Source organism: Phoenix dactylifera, chromosome 3 (genome assembly GCF_051530095.1).
Source record: "Phoenix dactylifera cultivar Ajwa chromosome 3, Ajwa_hap1_PhDact_Kaust_v1.1, whole genome shotgun sequence".
NCBI lineage: Eukaryota > Viridiplantae > Streptophyta > Magnoliopsida > Arecales > Arecaceae > Phoenix > Phoenix dactylifera.
In genome coordinates, this window is record NC_143192.1 from 55,661,070 (window position 1) to 55,682,517 (window position 21,448).

The window sequence follows — 21,448 nt, forward strand, 5'->3', positions numbered from 1 at the left end:
GTTATAACAGTGAGGGACAAAACCTGTTTTGCTTGAAATTGTAGTATTGCTGTGCCCAGATTAGTCCATGCTGCTGCTAATTCAATAGATGGCACAGTGCAATTCATCAGCCTCTTTCCATCATCGTACAGTACTTTTTCTTGGTGATCGCATGCACATCATAAATCTAGAAACACCCAAAGGAGGAGGCAGCCAGGTTACATATCTAACGGAGGCCTTGAGTACTGTATGTTGAGATCAACATTGGAGTCTGTCGCAGATGTCCAGTTCCATTCCAAAGCATGAAGTATATCTTATCAGTTTGACGAGGGCTTGAAGGGAGCGCCTGAAACATTCGATTCTTTTCTTGCCTTCCACATCAGCTACATGGAATAAGCCAAGAGAGACTGGTTTCACCCTCTACCTGGGCATCAGCAAACATGGCTGCAGGCGAAGTGGTGGGAAAGAAGCCCACCAGGGATTGATTGAATGGTCGGATGAAAGGCCAGTCCAAGGGCCGCCTTATCCACAGGCGAATAGCGGCCAGGTGGTGTTGAATAAATGGAAACGGGAACGGCTAAACTCGAAGAGGATGGGTCCTTCTGCACTGAAATGAATGCAGCACGCCAACCAACGGAATCAGACCGATGACTCATCCCTATTCTTCTTCAGCCCTTATCCCTTCGCCATCAAATCGACATTTTGAGAGTTTCGAGGTGCATTTATTCCGGGTCACTGAGTCCTATCTATTGCGTGTTTGAGAGAGAGAGAGAGAGAGAGAGAGGGAGATGATATTTATTCCATACGAGATGATCTGGTACATCTTTGATACCTTGGTGCAATTTCAAGTTGAGATATACTTCTCTGGAAAAAAGAGGTGTTTTTAGCTGAGCTCCTGGGCCATTGCAACATATCAATTTAGAGTTCTTCGATTGTTTTTTTTTTTTTTTTTGCTTTTTAATTCAGTGAAATCTTTATCATATTAGATTCATGGACAACTTTGTCAGATATTTTTACTATTTTTTTAAAATATTATTTGCTGATTTTTAAAAATGTATTTATTCTAGATTGGTTTAATAAATCTGATTTACCAAAAAATATGTACTCACTATTTCATTTAGTGCTCCAAATCTAGCTCCTAAACAAACACATTACTTGGATTAAAGCCACAATTCTAGCAACAGTTTGTCCAAGGTCAAAGATCTGGATTCCAAAGCTAGGGCAAAGAAAGACATATTCAGATATTCTTTCCATATAAATACAATAATAGAATAGAAGATAACCATGAACAATAATGAAAAAACCATGATAGTGTCCCCTGAATAAGTATGTGAATAGTTCATAAATGACTTATAAATTCCACACATTTTCATATAATTCTTGATTAAGTTAATTACATCAAATAGTTCAGAGAATAATTCAGATGAAGAAAATACAATAACAATCTAAGAGTTTTTTTTTATAAAAAAAATCAGAGAATATTTTTATTATTTCCAAATTGCCTTCAAAATGGAAGCAAAGGTTTTACAGCTCACTCTCTAGCAATCATTCTAGTCCGTATCTAGCTCACCTTAATTGAATGCTCCAACACCCTAGCACCCTACAATATATAAACACATTGGATCTTGTGGTTCCTCATACAAGATAAGTCTCACAAACTTCGAACGAGAAGATGCCTCGAGGGAGTTTCCTCAGGGCCTTCCTGAGGAAATGGAAGGAGAAGGGCAACGAGTTCTTGATTGGTGCAACCAGCGAACCCTCCCAGTGCTCTCTCCTCACTTGCTCCCAGGAAGAGCAGACCATTCCAAAAGATGTCCCTAGGGGCCACCTGGTGGTGTATGTGGGAGAAGAATGCAAGAGGTTTGTCATTAAAATCACCTTCCTCGAGCATCCATTATTCCAGGCATTGCTTGATCAAGCTCGAGAGGAGTATGAATTCAAGCCTGGCTCGAAACTCTGCATACCTTGCAATGAGAACATCTTCCTTGGCATTCTTCATGATGTCCGTTCACAGCAGGACCAAAGGTTCTGGCTGTGTTGCTAAAGGTTTAATCTGTTCTCATGTCCTCTGTTCTCCGTATAAAGACCCACATAAAAAAAAAAAAAAAACAAGAACTGGCCACAAATCAAATATTGCATCCCTACGCGACCAAGATAAATGTAATCTGCCTTTTCTTAGCATGAACACTATGTTTCTTCCCTTCGTTACAATCTTCTTACAACTGATGTTGAAGGGAAGCAAAGGACGCATATAAGTTTCTTCTTCTGCCACCTTTCTCTGACTCTTCTTATTGAAGGTCATAAGGATATATAATTGAATTGAGAGGAAGAGAGCAATTTTTCTTGCTATTAACAGACAAGATGGGATGTTCTATTGGTGAGATAAGAGCAGTATAATTGGTCGGAGGAGAACAGAAAAAATTGACGGTCCATGATCAAACCCATGACAAGCGTATAGTACATTTTGTGCATCTCTTAGCAACTACAAACTTTAAAAACTTCCACAAACCATAATTTGCGTAGCAACATCTTGATCGAGTAGTGCAGCGTCCGAAGAGAAAATCCCTTCCATACTGCACGGTTATATATATGATGAAACTATTTTTGCTAATAGATGAAGAGAATTTTCTTATGAGAATGTTGTGAGATTTCATAGGAAATGCAAAGGACAAGCCGTTCGTGATCGGTAACATGAATTTTGGTTGAATATCCATTGAATATCTCAATGCATAACGTAAAAAGCCAAAGGCAATTGGGCTGCTGGAAGAAGAAATGGTGATAAGCTGAGATTATCACCATGGAAGACCATGATAAATCCTTAAGAGACATCTATCCCGCAGAGCTTGAAGGATTTCTCAAGAAAATCACCATTTGTACACTCGGAAACCCATTAACCATTTAAATCTTGACAGATGATTAGATTTCCCCGCTAAATACTCAATATTTCCTTCTCTAAAACAGTCATGAAAAGGTGTAAACTATATTACCACCCTCAAAATATTCGAGTCAGTGAACGTAAAAATTTCGAGTCCTCAAATATTAGCATCCACATACCATATGAATCATGATCCTTGTCGGATAAAAAGGTCCCCACCTTGTCGGATAAAAAGCTGCCCACCTCCCACCTCCCATCCCCACCACCAACCCACGCCAAACCCACCCACCACAGACACACAATGGATATTAAAAAAAAAAAAAAAAAAAGAGGTAGGAAAACGTCTAATACAGTAATATTAACTATGGTTTCTGATATTGTGAATCTAATACCAATCTCAAACTTGGAAAGGTGATAACAATTGATCGTGGATAGTTCTGAAATATCCATCAAGAAATAACAATTCATTTCAGTACTTCACAAATGGCAATGCTTGAGTTTCTTGTCATAGCTTATAAAATAGTAAATGAGATATTAAAGGCTGAGCCTGAAACAGCCACATCTGTAGGCATCACATGTTTTTTGAAGCACAAACATAAACTTGTATGCTAACTATAGAATGAGAATGGTTCCCAAACTGGAGATATACTACTAGATCAAGTTTGAGAACATTACACCTAAATCAAAGTCAACGACAGGATTGTTGTACAGAGCCACGATTACTGTTTGCATTGATTAGAAGCAAATCTTCATTTGTGGTTCAATTTGCCAAATTATTGTAAACCACTGATCATTGCTCTATACAAGGTTCATCACCATTCTTGGCCATTAGATATAGAGCATTTTCAGAAAAAAATATCTTTTTTCAAAGATTTACAGCATTATAGTTACTTTGCAATCAGCCAAAAATTCAAAAGGAATAGAGATAATCCAGTCAATACCCATCTTGATGATATGACCAGGCCTAATTTGACCTAAAAAGTGATCAGTAAAATGATATAATGTTGCAGATGGCTAGACACAAACTATGCTACCTCATGGTCAAGGTATATTCGTAATCCACACGGTTCAAGCCATCATTCATCATAATAAAGAACGGAGAATATGACAGGAGATGTCCCATTTTATTGAAGAATGGCAGCATAGCATCTCTCTTGCTTCGACAAAGATGCCTCCGCAGTGTAGTTGTCAAGGAATCGTTCTACAGTGATCCAGGCCCCCACAAATAGTCAGCTTCTCTCTTTCCAGAATCCGTTATTTACAAAATTTTTCTTCCAGAAGAAGTGGTCAGATAAGTTCTGGAGACAGAAGCAGCTATAACGTAGTCACACAGTCACAAAATTATTTTGCTGAAGTCACTCTAAAGTTGCGATATTCTTTGAGATGCAAGCAACATAAATTTTCGTAATAGATACGCCAAATTTTGTAGTAGCACTCGATTGTCTTTGCACTCTGAAAATAATTTTTCAAGCTACGCCACAACTTCTGAAATCAAAACCAAGATGTCCTGGTTTTGGCTAAAACCAATATGAATTTGGAGAAAACTGATTTATGAGACCAAATGTATTGTACCTATGGCCAATTTGAGTAACTCTTGTAAAGTTTATTCTATTTTTCTAGTAGAATTATAAATTTTATCCTATTGAAACCTAAGAAACTTTTTACTGAGATTGAACTCAGATTCGCAAGCCTTGAGATGATATAGAAGCACTGCAGTGTTGGGCTCCAAATTTAAATGGAAGGTTTGAGTTTTCAACATAGGTTTGGCTATTTGATGCAGGTAAGGGTGAGGTCCACCCTTCTCATAATCTCAAAGTACAACTACAACTAGGACAATCTGGGGAGCAATATGGATCTAAGGGAAAAGATGATATTAAATAATGGATTGTAAAATATAAACAAAATTTCAAAGGGCAACTACATAAATTTAAGGTCCACATCATGATGTCAGTGGGTTAACTAGTTGTGCCTCTCCTTCCTAACCTTTCAGCCTCACACATCCGATCTTCACAGAGCCTTGATTGAAGGAGTCCAACCTCTCACCAAGCCTTCCTCTTGAATCCACAACCTCACCGTGTTTTCTTCCATTGCCTCGCATCAGAACTCAAGTTTTATTCAAATTCACTAAGATAATCGTGGAGAGCCATAGCTATCCATTATGTCCTAGAACTCGTAAATAGGTTAGGACTCAAGGGTGCCTTGAGTAAGGTCGGAAGTAGCCCTGAGCTAGCTCGAACCCTAACGAGCCTAGCTGGCTTCAGTCCAGGTTTTGTGCTCCAGCCAGAAAGAGTTCAGGCTTAGATTATAGAAACCAAACTTAAAATAGGCCCTCCCTGAAGGCTGACACAAGCCGAACTAGGTTCAGCCCACCAGCCTAACTTTTTTTACCCGCAAGTTACCCTCCCACTTGCACAATCACGCCACCTTCTGCATATACATATCTCTCTCTCCCCTCTCCACACCCCCCTCCCTCTCCCACTCCCACTTGCCTACCGAGCCTAGCTAGCTTCAGTTCGAGTTTTGTGCTCAAGCTAGAAAGAGTTCAGGCTTGGGCTTATAGAACCCAAACTTATAAGAGGCCCTCCCTGAAGCTCGACTGATCCCAACCAGGCTCATCCCACAAACTTAACCTTTTTTACCCACATGCTACCCTCCCACTTGCACGGTCGTGCCCCCTTCCATATCTAAGCCTTCTCTCTCACAGTCTCCCATGCTGTTCTCCCCCCGCCTTCCTCTCTCGTGGCCCCAACAGGACGCCACCTCAAATAAAAGGAATGACCAACTTGAGTCAAATCACAAATGGGCACTCTAGAGCATCCGACGCTAGGCTATGGGTGCTTGATACTCAAATTGAAACATCAGAGCAGTAGATCCCAAGTGCCCTAAAACTTGATGCATGATGAAATCTAACAAAAGGAATGATTAACTTGACTCAAACTCATAAATGGATGCTCTAGAGCAACCGATGCTAAGTTATGGGTGTTTGATGCTCTGAAATATAACTTGGAATGTCAGATACCACCAACTCCAAATCTGCCCTTAAATGCTAACAAATCGTTGACACCATGATGGTGTGGATTGATCAAATGCCTGGATTGGCCCATCAGATCAATTCAATGAAAATATGAGGGTATTGGAACTGGATTTTGTCCTCTGGTGCTATCAACTCCGATCTCATATACATACAGTTTGATTTTAATTTGTTATCAAACAAAAAAATTATATATAAACTCTAGAATGATTTGGAAAATATTCTTTAAACCTTTCAGTTTTGAAAAAATTTCAATTGTTCCAGCACAAAACCACCTATACAAAATGCACTAAGGGATCCTTAATATATCCAAAATAGAGACTTATGTTCTTAATTTAACCATCCTCTGACTTTTTTTCTATCATTTTTTGAAACCTTTTAGACAGGAACTGGTGAAAATCAAGCTAGAACTGCCAAACTGACAGACGTGAAACTCATCTGAGCCTGTGGTAATTGAAACAGACTCATTTATTGATGGTCTATATCATTTCAGCAATGAGATTTGCTTATAAGTGATTAAAATTGAATGCTTTTACAAACTAACAAGAAGTGAAAAATGGTTATCTTATTAACAGGTTTTAATTAGGATTCATTATCAGATTTATGAGTTACAATACATGACTATTAACTATAAATCAGGCAGTGCTAATTTGAAATTCCTTCTATACAAAGGTTTGACAATAATATTAATAAAAGGAACTGCTGTTGCAAAAATTTCAAATATCCTTGCAAATTATTTGGGCAAGCTCCAATGAAGAATCAAAAAGTGCAACTTAATTCTTAAAACTTAAATTGAAAGATCTCATGCAACCTGATTGATTGGATCAGTAAAACAGATAGTTAAATGCATCAAAGTTAGTAGGCTTAGTTAAGCTGATAAAAATCATATGTAGCAAATTCTAGTTGAATAGTCAAAACATGGGAAAACAGATTAGATGATATCCGACTCTATCCAGAACCAGACATGAATTTCAGCATCCGATAAAATCTGTATTAGTATTTGTATCTGACTAATAAAAATGACACAATTATGGATTTATTACACATCTTTTCTCTATCCAACATTTTTCCATCCATCCTTGTGAGTCTTATATGTCCCCCAAGAACTTCAAATGGGTTTTAATAAATGACATTGTCAATATATCTTCAAACTTGTTCATACAGTGACATCTTTAATTAGTGGGTTGCATCCTAAAAATATTAACAGCGAGCTTTTAAGCAAAAAGTGTCTATTTTTGAGAAGTTAAAAGGATGATAGGATCCCCTAAAAAAGTAATGATTAAGTGAATGCAGTAATCTCTTTGGGGTTCATTGTACAACCATTTGAATGTCTCAGAAAATCATAAAAGAAAGTTGGAAGATATACGTTTAGTTTGAATTAATAAAATATAAAGTGGAATTATATTCTCCCACTAAGTTCATGTATATTTTGAAATGACTACAGATATTATTCAATTTACATATGTGTTCACTAAGAGAAATTTTGTATCACCACTTGTTTCAAACAAATTTAGATATTGCTCATATCCAATCTAAATTCAATATTTTATTCCAACAAATATCGATATAACTAATTTTTGATACACATCCATATCCATTTAGAACCAATTTTTAGCATCCAAATAATATCTATATCCATATTTCTGTTTTCCAAATAAAAGTGGAAGCAGATACTATTCTAATTTTGATCCATTCCCAATGTTACACGATCAGAAAGAGAATTGTATTTTCTTTTTGTTCTGAATACTGCCATTGATTATTTTTGTTCATTTTGCACAAAAGATCATCATTCCAATAATACTGTGTCAGAATCCATGACCGTCATTTAATCCATCCTCATTTTCACTAAAACCTGACTCATGAGCCAAGTCAGCTCATACATCCATCCAAATAATTATTTTTCCCAGCGATTTGTTAAAATCTATGCAAGTAGCGAGCCCTATCTACTCTAGAAACTTTATAAAGCTACTATCAACATTAGACTCCAATTAGCAAACAAGTACTCGTTGACATTTCTTTTGGTAGCAATGTCACTATTAGTGTCAACACAAGGAATATGATAATATTTATTAGTTTTAGCACTTTTGCTTCTACTTGATAACAATTGTAGTCATTTTTAACAACATGAACATATTAACTCCAATATCAAAGAAAATGTTTTGTTTAAATGCTAGACAGAATGAAGGTGCAACCACCCAACACCATTGCTCTATATCAGTAATTAGGCAGGCATCAGGATATACAGGACCCTGAAATACCAAGGTAATCCTACATACTAAAAAAACCCATATCAATACTTAAAAAGAAAAAAAAAAGCCAAAGCAGTGCACTAGAATAATAACCTATATAGATCCCTTAAAATTCAAATGATGATAGACTGAATCATAATAAACTCCAGCAATTCCAAATCACTGGCTGAGAGTACTAGAAACAAAAAGAACAATAATTCTTGTTATAGTAGCATCCTTGAAATGCCATTAGCATATCGCAAACAAGTATTGATTATAAGGAATCTAAAAAAGTTTCAAATTATATTTCAGACAATGAGCAAACTTGACATATATACCAAGAAGGAATGTTTATGACCTGAGTTACAAGTGCTAAGCAATCAAGGTTCAATATTTTGTTAAAACTCAAATTATACTGATTTTGTTTGAAAATTGTAACTCAAATGAATGTTTATGGCCTGTGTTATAAGTTCCCCATACTGTGACTAATTTTTCACCAAATAAATTACTTGGAATACTCATAAACCGAGAACAAGATTTGCACGTCCCATGCATGGAATTCTTCCAGATAGCTATCCAACAGTCATTAACTAGACCTGAAGTATGACCCAGCAGATGCTAATATTTCCTAAAATTAGACTCCAAAACCCACTAGATGACTAGTAATCCTAAAATTACACACGAAGGCCATAGGGAAGCAGAAAATATTTAACCTTGTCTCAAATCATTTAAATGTAAGACTAGATTCAATAAAGGAGAGAAATCACAAAAATGGAAGTTTGATTGCAATATGATTTATAAAAATCCACAACTGCATGTGAGAGAGCATGCCAAACCAAATTGGTTGTGTTGCTGGCTCAAAAAAGCAGTCATTTGATGACATTAACATAGCCCCTTGTATTTCCCCACCCAAATCTCCAGCCTTCTATATCCCCACCCATCTTGCCGTTATACAGAATATCAACCAACCACCAGAAACAAAGACTCCACCAAATGAAACATAGAAGTAGTCTTTCTAACCATCATCACAATCCAACTAGCCAAATCCCCATAAACTACTATCTTCAAGCACTTAATTTAAATGGCCTGACCAAAATCACCGTACAATTGCATCATGGTTACCACATCCTGCCACAACCTCCTAAGATAGTGGTCCATGTTCACCATCTACAAATCAACAGCAAACACAATGGACACTGCAGTGCCAATAAAGCCCACACATACAACACCTCAAGAGCCACAAAAAATAATCGGAGTTTAAAAGAGAAATTAGAAAAAGATGACGCAATGAAGAGTACAAATGTTGCGCTCCATCAGTTTTTACCTAAGTGACTAGCAAACCGTATTTGCACATGTATCTAGGCTTGATGAGCCAGATATAATTGGAGGAAGATGATTCAATATTTGTAATGGTTCCACCCATAATCTACTATGAAGCATGGAACGGGATATCAGATATTAATATGACATGAGACTGATACACCAAAAGGGTAAATTTAAAAAAGGGATATATTACAGCTGTGTTATGATAATCAATAAATAAATATTGTTCACATATATGAAAAAAATCATCCATAAAGCAAAATGATTTATCAGAATAATGTAGTCTATATACTATAGAATAACATCAACAATCACAAACATGATAGTTTAGTCATTTATTCAAATCCATGCACTATAAAATATCATCTACATCACAAACTGTAAGATTAAGCATTCAACATTCATTTAAAAAACGAAAGCTCTTCCTCTTATTCATAAATATATTCGGGAAGTATCCTAGTTCCTTATTGTAATTTTAAAAATAGAATTCTAAGAATGCAAAACATCCTAGCCACATTCAACATCAGATATGAACACAGATGGAATTTGAAGTTGTGTTTCCAACCTCGAAAGGGTCATTTTCTTGTGTACTCTTCCTTTTGTAGTAGGAAAGCCTAGAAACCATCTATTTGGCCTACTTGATCACCCGATTCCAGTTTTTGTAGACTCAACAAAGCATGATCTCCAAAAAAAAGGGATGAACAAGAACTTTCAAAACCCTTATCCCCTTCCCTCGACCACCATCAAATAGATTCAAACTTGAAAATATTGTCAAAAATTCCCTATTAGACCATACTAGTTTTATTAGAAAACTTATCACTACGACAAGCATCATTCATAATAGATAAATCATATAATGGTCATCACTCATCAAATGGATATCCATGCACAAGTAACTAATAGTTAACCAAGTAAGAACTTGGAATAATTGCTAAATGCAATCAAATAACTAAATGATTGGGATCCCTAGTACAGAATAGATCCTTACATATTTAGGACATACCATGGGGCATTCACAACAGAATAGATCCTTACATAATACATACCATATGGCATGCACAACATATAGTAGTACCATCACATTATGCATGACTGCACCTTATCCAGAGACTCTGGACATAAAAAAAGTCACTCATCAAAAGGTGTTCCAGTTAGCAAATTGCAAATGCCAATGCCTACTATTTTAGAAATGCCCTACATATAGGGAAAGACCTCCCTTGCCACATAATAGACAAGTGAATACCAGTCAAAGACTTGAGACTCAAGAATACTGGCCCTAAACTAGCCATAGCATGCCGGCCAAGGACCAGTACAAGGGACTATAAATTTAGTGAATCAAGCCAGAATCATGCCATGTCATGCCCTATCTAGGTGTACCACCTTGTATCATGTTGTAACTAGGCATATCAACCTTCTTTTGGTGTTTTTTTCTTTTTTAATTCTTGTACCAACACATATTGCCCACTATATTACATGCCATATATATTGGCTTGAGATCAATACCGGCACATATATTGATATTTATGTTTTTGGTGCCAATGTTACTCGGACACTTTACATAGGTGCCTCTGGTTGTCCTCAAGTGTTGAACATAGCTACCTACAATAATCTTAGCATTATACATCATACAAATATGTACATATGTATATGCAAGTGTATATATGTATGTCTAAGCCGTTGTTTTGACGCTTATCCAAAAACCAAAACTGAAAAGTGATCAAGAGAGAGATATATGCTGTCTAACAAACAATAGATAAAAACAACAATGATCTTGCAAGTTGTTTAAGTTACTCCTTGGGTATATTGAAGGTTACTTGAGATGTATTAACTATTAAGATATTTAAAGAGATAAATAGTCATGATAAGTTTATATGGAAAAATATACAGACACTTCACTCAAGTGTCCAGCACTTGAAATTAAGAGTATGACAACGAAGCGCCAAATGTTGACACTCTTTGCTGAAATTAACAGGGCAATTTAAAGTGGAGTGTCCACCCATGTTGTGTCAAGTTATGCCATGTCCAAGTGTCCAAAGGTATCGGCACTTCCAAAACTTTAACAATTGCATGTCCAAGTGTCTTGGCATCCAACATAATGACCCAATGCACTGAATGGGCACTTTTCTGATCATGTTTACTAGGTTTCCAAAAGTTTCCATAAATCTATGCAACTCTTTAATCCTTAATGGAAAACGAACCCTATAGACAACAAATATTCTCTGTAACAAAAATTGGAGAAAAAAATCAATTTTTTAAAGCATTATTGGTGGTAGATTAGCAACCAAAAGGCATTTATCACCTAAAAGACCGATGAGTGCCTAGAGGTCAAAGTGGCCCAAATTAATAAATTGACTAAAAAAAATAAAAAAATGAAAACCCTGAAAAAATACTATTCAAAAATATGAAATATAACATATAAAATAACATGTAGTGGTCAATTACTAGTATCAGCTTGGCAATACATAATATTGGTTCATATACCAGTCTCATCCTCCATACTGAAAATGATCTAAGACATTGGAGCAATCACCTATGCAGCCAAGGCGCTAGTCTTTTAAAACATTGCATAAATATCTACATTTTTTACCCTCCAATTTCCCAAGTATAACATCCTGATGTGACAACTTTAGATGTGTTCTAAAGCAAGAATCATAAAGAACTCTACAAAGAAAAGTATATGAAGATTAGTTAAAAATTTATGGATTTCATGGATTCAATATACTGATGCAGAGGCAACTCTGAAGTACCATTAACCTACAAGTAATGTACACATCCACATTCTCAGACATCAATAATGTACAGACAATCCATTCCTTCCAAAACTGTACATGCAAGCTCACGTTCCCCACCTCATCACCATTGACTCTATTACAGAAGCATATAGGAAATAACTCGCAAAAATGGCATTTTAGTTGCAACAAAAATAACAGAAGAGACATTGATGGTACCTCTAGTATTTGCCACCAGCTCCACCACTGCAGTCATCTCAGGTCATCGATACATTCCTCCAAATCTTGCCTTCCAAACCTCCTACCTTCCAATTCCCCATCCTTACACCGTGCTGCAACATAGAAGATCAGCCAGACCACCATAAAGTAAACCTCTGCCACCGAATGAAATATCCCTGCAAAGAGCCTCCCCCCAAACATCATTGCAATTCTCGTGCCAAGATTCCCACAGACCATCGTCTCCAAGCACTTGATCAATATAGTCTGGGCCGGCATCATCGATATCAAATAGCACCCTTCTCTCAACACATCCCGCCCCCGTCTTCTCAAATTATGGTCCATGATCACGACCCATGGAACAACTGCAAACACGACAGAGACCACCGTGTCGAGCAGGGCCCAGATGAAGAAGAAACCGGAGAGCGCCTCGTCGCGGGGTCCGGACCACGGGTTCAACGGCGATAGGGAGAAAGGCATGAGCTTGACCTTTACAAAAAGCTTGAAGAGCTCGTTCTGGTCCCCGACGTCGGCGAAGAACCATATGCAAAGGAACTGGACCAGGGCATCCCTCGCAGCCCACCGCAAGAACACGAACCCCGTGAGCCGCCGGATTCCCAATCGAGCGCCGTAATAGATAGTCCCGGAGATGGGGACCCGCTTCTGGAGGAGGGAAGTGGTGACGGCAACGAAGACGACGCCGAGGACAGAGGTGTAGAAGAGAATGAACCCTAGGATGGCGAGGGCGTGGGTAGACGAGAGTAGGGTGAGGAGATAGAGGATCACCGTTGCATCTTGGCGGTCCAATTCGAGTCCCTGGCCGAAGATCCGGAGATCGACAGCCTGGTCTTGATCGCCGGTGGCATCATCAGCACCGCCTTCAACATCAGGGAACGAGAAGAGGAAGGGGGAGGAAGGGATATCCGGGACCCTGATCTTGACGGATTTTGGGGATCTTGGAGACCCCAGGGCCCCGTCGACGAGAAAGAGGCGGACGGGGACGGGGAGCGATGCGTTAGAGGACGCCGGCCAGCGGGAGACGCGGCGGTCGCCGCCGGCGGCAACGTCGGTGTCGGAGAAGAAATCGTCGTCGAAGGTGCCGAGTCGGGTGAGTTGGAGGAAGGGGCTGCGGCGGCGGGGGGGAGGACGAAGCGGGGGGCCGGCGGCGGCAGTGGCGGCGGCGGCGGCGGGGGAGAGGCGGGAGAGGAGGGAGTGGACGGCAGGGTCGCGGTCAGCGACGGCGGCGAGGCGGAGGGTGCCGGCTAGGAGGGCGGAGCGGAAGGAGAGGAGAAGGAGGGCGGCGAGGAGAAGAGCGGGGAGGGAGGCGAGAAGGAGAGACCCCGACCGGCGGAGCATGTGACCTGCGGTCCGGAGGTCGAGCCGCGGCGGACCGGCGTCCGCCATGGAGGTGGCGGCTGGAATCGGATCGGCCGGCCGGACGGTGCTCTCGGATCGTTTCGGGCGCTAGCGGTGTCGCTCGGTGGATTCCGACTGGAGTTCGCCGTCCCCCCTATGATTAATAGTCGGAGAAAGAGGATGGGAGAAAAAGACTCGTATGGACAAGAAAATGTCCTCGGACCTGGGTGGAATAACGTCTTTACGATGCTACTTATGTAATTTTCTATAAATCTCGTGAGGACATTCGGTAGTTGATTTCTAATTTGATGGTTTTTTAATAGACGATGATGATCGATGATCCTCATGTGGGATTCATCATACACCGGAGGATAACTCTCGTACCTAATTGTGCACCGTGGATGGTTACAATGGCGATAGCCCGGACGTCTTCATATTTAGTTCTATGCGGATTTTTCCCCCTTCCGCATAAATTGTTTATGCGCGCATCGTACTCTCCCCCTAAGAACATGGAATGTCTCGATATCTATTTCTAAGCTGATTTGTTGTTAAATGGAAGTTTTATGAGCGGGTCGGCACATGTGATACCTCTATACTTAGCAGCATAAATAATACCAGAAAATTCGATAACTTGATCTAATTATTTTATAATGATTGGGTCTGGATCCAAATAAAGTTTTCAATGATTTTATCTGGTTAAAACTCAAATCCAGCTCCATTAGAACCGAAAATTCAAAAACCGGAATACATATACATAGATAATATATATATATAGAAATATGAAAAAGAATAGGTTGCATGTTTTATGTTAGTTCTTTTTCTTTATATTAGGATTTTTGCTTTTTTTTTCTCATGTATATTCTTCTTACCCTCATCTATTAGTATTTCAGTTCCAAAATTCTAGCTAGCACTTAGATTTTCATTATGTTTCAACCAAAATAAATATAAAAAAAATTAATTTGTTTCAAAAGTGATTGGACCTTCTTTCAGAATCATTCACTCACCTCTTACAACGTGCTCCTTTCTCACCGTAATCTGCCACATATTCACTATGGAGGGTCGACTATTAAGGTGTAAGTCCTTGCAGTTTCAATTTTTAACTAGTTGGTCCACTAAAATCTTGTTCTGAATTGAATCTAGGAAAAAAAACTCGAATCTGATTATGAATTAAGTTTGAAAGTAAGTTTGAGGCTTACTTATTTTGATAGATCCAAACTTGATTTTTCTTATAAAGTTCGGATATGGTTATAGATTTGCGGTGGAGATCCGATCCAAGCCCAATCCATTTACAACCCAATTCATGTATAAAGCACGTCCGCCCGTTGTCATTTCCCACGTCGCTTCTTTCCTCCCCGCTTCCCTAGTTTACGCTTTAATCCAATATGACCATATTGCACGTGAAAATCTGAAAGCATATCCATCGACAGGAATGCCTTATTAAGCTTCGTCTTTCCACTCTCTCATTATTTTCTATGGAAATTGCCCGAGCGGATGGCAATTGCCCGAGCAGCCTGTAGGATTTCACCTCTGTAGCAATCCATAAGGGAGCATTTGGTAATCCCAACAGGATCACCATGGTAATCAAAGATCTTCGTAATTCGAATGTTGGGATGATTTAATCCCTAGTGATCTAAGATCAATGTGTTTGGTAGGCCATGGTCCAGTGATTAAAAATCCTCGGATATCCATGAGTAACTTGTTTGGTATAGTACGGGAATCCAAGATCACCGACCACATAATACCACAAATATCCTTGATATATCTTAGATGGATTTTTATGTGTTTTTAATTCTCATTAATCAAAAATGTAAGTCAATATGCTAATTCCTATAATAGCTTCATAATTTTGTCACATATTCTACTTTTAGTAGCCCTTATCACAAGAAAATCAGACCATATTCTCATTCTATCAACAATACTCTTCATGACGTCAAGTTTGAACAAATTGAATTATAGTTAAATTGTTACAATATCCAACATGTTCTTATTATTCTATTAACACTACCATGAGTCGGCCCAATTGCCAAAGAATTTAGTTTTATGGTTTGGGTCCCATTCAAAAAATCTGTAGTCATTAAGAACTATTCAACGGGAAGGAATTCAAAATCTTTTCAAGATAAAATGGAAGTTATATGCTCATTTAGCTAGTTCAGGTTTCACATGAATAAAATATCTATATGAATAAATATGAAAAATTCGGTATACTAGTTCTATTGGATATTATCTATATGTATAATGTCTATGTGGCCAACACATGAATAAAATAGGATAACACTAAGAATTGTAACACCCGAATCATTAAAAAGCCATAAACATCAAAACTCTACCAAATCCACAAACATCTAAAGTATTTTTTCACTACAAATGTCCATAATAAACAAACCATAAAATTTACACTAGGCAAAATTAAACATGAAAGTCAAATGAGAGAAACCGCCGCCAATTATAGCTGTGAGGAGGTCTAAGTAGTATCACATTGGATCAAAGTCAAATGAGGGTCTATATGCACCGTCCTCTAACTGCTTTAGCACATATCTTCTCTTAAACTGTTGAGGCAAGATAAAAAAGAAGGCAATTTTGGATTTATCTTTGCTAATGACCTCGCCAGCAATCAACATATCATCCTCACTCAAATCTTCAATCTTCATAATCTCCTCAAACAAAGCCATACGCCTCTCATCACTTTGCCCCTTCTTCTCAAAAAAGTTTGCAATTCTTTGAAGTCTTCCCTACTCCCTTCACATGCACTGCTTATCCTTCCAATCTCAGTGACCAAGTTCTCTATGATTGTATCATTGTGCTTTCTCTTTTTTACTTAGTAAGCCTCCTTTCTTGTTGCTAATTGTTGCAGTACTCGTACCAACACCTATAGGTTGGCAAATAGATAGTGGTGAATCTATTGCATTAGGAGAACCTCCCTTAGCATCCATATCATCTTCCAAACTCATAGTATCACCTAAGGCTTCCTCCTCTTTCTCAATTTGTTCACAGGCATCAGCTGGATCCTCTGCACCCTCCCCATTTGCTCTATCCTTACCAAACACAATTGACAAGTCTTCATAATAAGAGAAAGGATTGTTTTTCAGGCCAGCTGCATGGGGATGACTCTGTCAACACAAAACAAAGATTATTAAATAATTTTAGAGATATAAACAAGTGAAGAATTATATTGAAAAGGCATAAATTGAAAGCAAATCTAGAAAGCAGATATTTATATAATACCTTCACCCATAGGTCATAAACATCTTTGTCTGCCACCACACATTTTTCTCTATCATTCCACCTAAATCCCGAGCAGTTTGGTCCTAACATTTTTGCAATTATATTTTTGCACACATTGGACACAAGTAATTGTACATATTTAATTGAATAAAAGAAGTGATAAATAAATCATCGAATATTATATAACAAACATAATAGATAAAACAACAGCAAAATAAATGGTGACATTACAAAAATAATAGAAAAAAATTGTTCAACTACAAATAGAAATTTTATTAAACATATTAGCTTATGCATTACGACTATTCATCCATTGCTCGAACATATCATTTGCCAAATTCTCCCTGAAAGCAGCCCAAGCATCACTTGTCTCTACATAGGTTATTCTATCCCTAACTTCTTCCTCTTGTGAGCTAGTGACATCCTCAACAACCTCGATGTCCATTGGGTCAATAGGCATTTCTTCTCTGATAAAGTTGTGAAGAAGATAACAAGCACTTATGATTCTACATTAGATTTTTACAGAGTAAAATGACTTAGACCTTATAATTGCTCATCTTCCTTTTAGTAACCCAAAGCACCTCTCTATAACATTCCGAGCCCTAGAGTACTTCATGTTAAAGAACTCATGAGTATTTGTGGGTTGTTGACTCTATCTCTACTCATTCAAATGGTATCTTTGTCCTCTATAAGGAACCAAAAAGCCTTCAGCATTTGCGTATCCAGCATCATATAGATAATAGTAACTTGTATATTGTGAAATATGATAATTAGTTTCAAAATAAGTAATGCATCACTTGGTATGAGAATTTCGCTATTCTATTTATCATTTTTTTACTTATCTTGAGGCACTTTTAAGCCATTTCTTCTCGAAATGGCATCTTAAAGCATTCGAGAATCAGTAGCTGATCCCTCCCACCTAGGCAATACATAAATGAATTGCATGTCTCGAGTGCAAACACCAAGGATATTAGTAGCAATCTCACCCTTGCAGCTTCGATACCTAGGCTTGTCGACCTTCTCTACATTGACCTTTATGTATGTTCCATCAAGTGCTCCGAGGCATTTCTACATTTATAAGATAGTTTATTTAGTTTAGTAGTATAATTTAATTGATACAACTAAAAAAAGTAGTGGTAAAGAGTACCTTGAACCACTTCCACCTCTCATATATACAGTTCTCCGTCACAACTTCAAGTTTCCATAACAACATGGAATGGAGACGTAGCATAGAGTTGAGAACGGCATGGAATTGTTTACTTATTGTTTTGCTAGAACGGACAACTTGTCTCTTAATTATCCTATTCTTCACATCATGTGAAATTATATGTAAAAATATGGCAAATATTTCCTTTACATCCATGTTTTTAAAGGATTTGAGTCTTCCTTGTGTTTTTAGTAAATGATATGATTCGTGAAAGGCTCTCCTATCCATCCGTATATTTTCAACAGAGGCTAAGTCACTATAGAACACAATTTTACCCAAATTTGTAGACTTTATGTACTGCTTACTAACTAAATCCATATCCCAACTTAATCTCAAAATAGATTGATTCCCAAAAATGAGAGTAGTAAACAGTTGTATGCTGAAGTATTTGTACTCCATCATTTTCATTTGAAAAAGTAAGGCACCAAGTAACTGCAAATGCCTTGATCTTGAAAATCGAGCCATTACTGCAAACAATAATGCAAACAATTTAATTTTACATGGCAAGCTTTCTTTTAATCTCAAAAGAAAAGTGCAAAATCTTTACTAGTTTAGTTAAAAAAAAAAAAAAATTCAAGTTAGCCAAGAGTGGAGAAGAGAACCAAATCCAATAAAATTTCACATCAAAACCACCTTTAATTCTCCAACCAAAACTATGGTGAATTAGATGTCAAAAGCCCAATCCAACAGAGATCCCCAAAACAGAATAATCCTAGCCAAACCAATAAGAAAAATTCTAACCAAAGAGTGACATATGATAACCTTTTTATAATAAAGAAATCACAGAAAGGCCTCATCCACCATGCTATAAAAAAAATCATAATAATACAATTTTATAATTATAATTAAATAGTGATTTGAAAACTTTAAGATAAGTACCGAGTTACTTATCTCGGTTCGCTCTCGAAACCCTAATCTCAGCCAACGAATGCTCAGTACCTATCAAATGATTAATAACGAATTATATACTGTTCTTTAATTAATTCTAACTTAAAACCCCGAATTGGACTTGAATGAGTCTCAAGTCTGATAGGTTAATTTGACTAGAAACTACTAATTTTGTAGAGAGAGAAGAGGTACATCCTCAAAGTGACTTCTCTCTATCTCTTATTTATTATATTCATCTATTTTAATATTTATTTTTATCTTAATTTTCTATCACTTATTCACTATTTATTTATGCATTTTATTCTATTTTTTTCTTTTCCTTTTCTTTTCTTTTCTTTTCTTTTCTTTTTTCTTTTCTTTTTTTCTTTTCTTTCCCTTTTCTTTTTCTTCTCTATTTCTTCTCTTCTCCTTCCTCCAGAACCTTCCCTTCCTCCCTTTGCCCACTTCTCCCGTTCCTTTCTGTCCCTCTTCATCTCTTTCATTCTCTAACGCACTCTCTTACCCTCACACATTCTCTCTCACTCCCCAAGCCCTCTCTCACCCGCACACATTCTCTCTCGCTCCCAAAGCCCTCTCTCTTCTTTTCTTTATTCTCCCAACTTCTTCTCCTTCTCTTTTCCTCTTTTCTCCTCTCTTTTCCTCTCTTTCCTTTAATTCTCTCAGACTTCTTCTTATCCCTTTCTTCTTCTCAACCCTCCCCCTCCCTTTTATCTCCTCACACGAAGCCAAGAAGGAGAGGTCCTCCACACGAGAGGGGTTGGGCCACGGCCGGCGGCGCCCTCGGCCATGCTTGCGGCCGACGCCTGCGGCCAAGCCGAGACCGGCGGCTCCTGCGACATCTGCGGCCGCTCCCCGCGATGCCGGCAACGGCCGCACACAGGTGAGTCCCGACCCCCTTCTTCCCCTTTTTCTTCTTCTTTCTTTCTTTCTTTCTTTCTTCTTTTAATTTACCTATCCTCCTGAGTGAATCGGGAGGAGGAAGGGTAGGAAAAATGGAAACAAGGTGGTCGGGAGGCTTACCTCTTTCGGGGATGAACTGCAACGGCCCTGCTCTGACGCCTCCGCTTCGACGCCTCGGTTGTTGGTTCAAAGAATTCCCTTGGAGGAAGAAGGAAGAGCACGGTGATAGGATGATGCACAAGTAACCCAAACGACTCGCAACGAAAAAAAAGGATTGTTTTTTTTTTTTCGTGGAGTCTCCCCACAGCTATGAAGGATAGTTTGGTCAACATATTTTTATCTAAGATCACTGCGCTCCGGTAATGTTGGATAACGGTCCTCAAAGATGGGTTTTGGACCGAACGATGATTTGAAAAGTAGAAGTGGTCCGATATCACCGCATTACTAAGATGTAACATAACACGATAATTTTATCACCTTTATCCGGATATCCTTGATTCTGGGGCTGTCATCCCATACCAAACATCCTCTAAGGGTAATTGGTACCAGTTTGAAAAACGAAGCATCTCCGATCCAGTCAGAGTAATAGCATTATATAAACAATTCCATGATTTCGATGCGTGGCGGCTTGCCTTCTTTCTCCTTTTTTTTTTTGGGATGAAAAAGGTAGACCTGCACCATGCGATCACACAAAAAGGCTGGAGGATTTCGAGAACATGCACCTCTACCTACTCAACTTCTTCAGCAGGCAAACCATGTTTCTTGGCAGCACACTCATGCTCAATGCCCTCATCAATCGAGTTTTTGAGTAGGACCTGCAGCTCATCATGTACGCTAGCTAGATATCATCACTTCTCATCCTCCACCATTTCTTCCTTGATTGTATCGGGAGAAGCAGCTTCCTTCCCAGTGCTCTCTTGTTCAACCCTCTTACTAATTAACGTGGTTCGAACAAACCATAATGCATCTCTTCTGCAGCCTAGGCTGCTAGACCCTCATGAAGATGCATTGTTATCTTCATCTTCTTCCTTCTCCCCATCCTCCCAAATCTCTTCATTGACCACATCAGGAAAAGTGGCTTCCTTTTCAATGCTCTTTTGCTCAACCCCTTCATGGTATGAGCCAATTTCTTAAACCCATCTATCATCTCCTACACGGAGTTTGTTGTCAGACCCTCGGCAAATGCAGTTACATCTTCATCCTCTTTCTTCCCTGCATCCTTCCAATAGTCCTCCACCTCTTCTTCTGTAGCTACTCAATCACAAAAAGGACCCTTCTCTTCTTCCATGAGTAAGCTATCCTGTAAAATGTCCTCTTCCACAACTCCTCTCTCTTGGAAGATATCCTCCTCTTCCTTCTCATCCCCTGGTAACGGTCGTCCGTAATTCCAACTTAATACCAACTTCTCAAGGTCATACCTACTCTCCAGATCTGCTTCCATGGTATCCTGTACACTGACCACATTTCGTAGACCAGAGGTGCAAACCTCTCCTC

At 38.4% G+C, this 21,448-nt stretch overlaps 2 protein-coding genes, 1 long non-coding RNA gene and 1 pseudogene across 4 annotated transcripts; 1 reads left to right on the forward strand and 3 right to left on the reverse strand.

Annotated features, from left to right (window-relative positions):
* Positions 1-752: 752 nt before the first annotated feature.
* Positions 753-13,976, reverse strand: LOC103708438 (uncharacterized). 2 transcript variants are annotated; one of them, XM_089929873.1, is made up of 2 exons: positions 12,385-13,976; positions 753-843 (listed from the first exon to the last, which is right to left on the reverse strand). In XM_089929873.1, exon 1 carries the CDS (start codon positions 13,783-13,785, stop codon positions 12,418-12,420), a length of 1,368 nt encoding a protein of 455 aa, XP_089785999.1. In that variant the 5' UTR covers positions 13,786-13,976; the 3' UTR covers positions 753-843; positions 12,385-12,417. The 2 variants fall into 2 exon arrangements, with proteins under 2 accessions (XP_089785999.1, XP_088575351.2); XM_088719225.2 differs by having other exon boundaries at positions 753-4,152.
* LOC108511356 (SAUR-like auxin-responsive protein family) lies at positions 1,652-2,094 on the forward strand. Its single transcript, XM_088719227.2, has one exon. It carries the CDS (start codon positions 1,652-1,654, stop codon positions 2,021-2,023), a length of 372 nt encoding a protein of 123 aa, XP_088575353.1. The 3' UTR covers positions 2,024-2,094.
* Positions 13,977-16,035: 2,059 nt separating the features above from the next.
* On the reverse strand, positions 16,036-20,380 carry LOC149768169 (uncharacterized). The gene is made up of 3 exons (XR_016400043.1): positions 20,075-20,380; positions 16,960-17,042; positions 16,036-16,844 (listed from the first exon to the last, which is right to left on the reverse strand). It is a non-coding gene; the product is annotated as an uncharacterized LOC149768169 (long non-coding RNA).
* LOC148714481 (uncharacterized) lies at positions 17,068-19,037 on the reverse strand (annotated as a pseudogene).
* Positions 20,381-21,448: the final 1,068 nt, after the last annotated feature.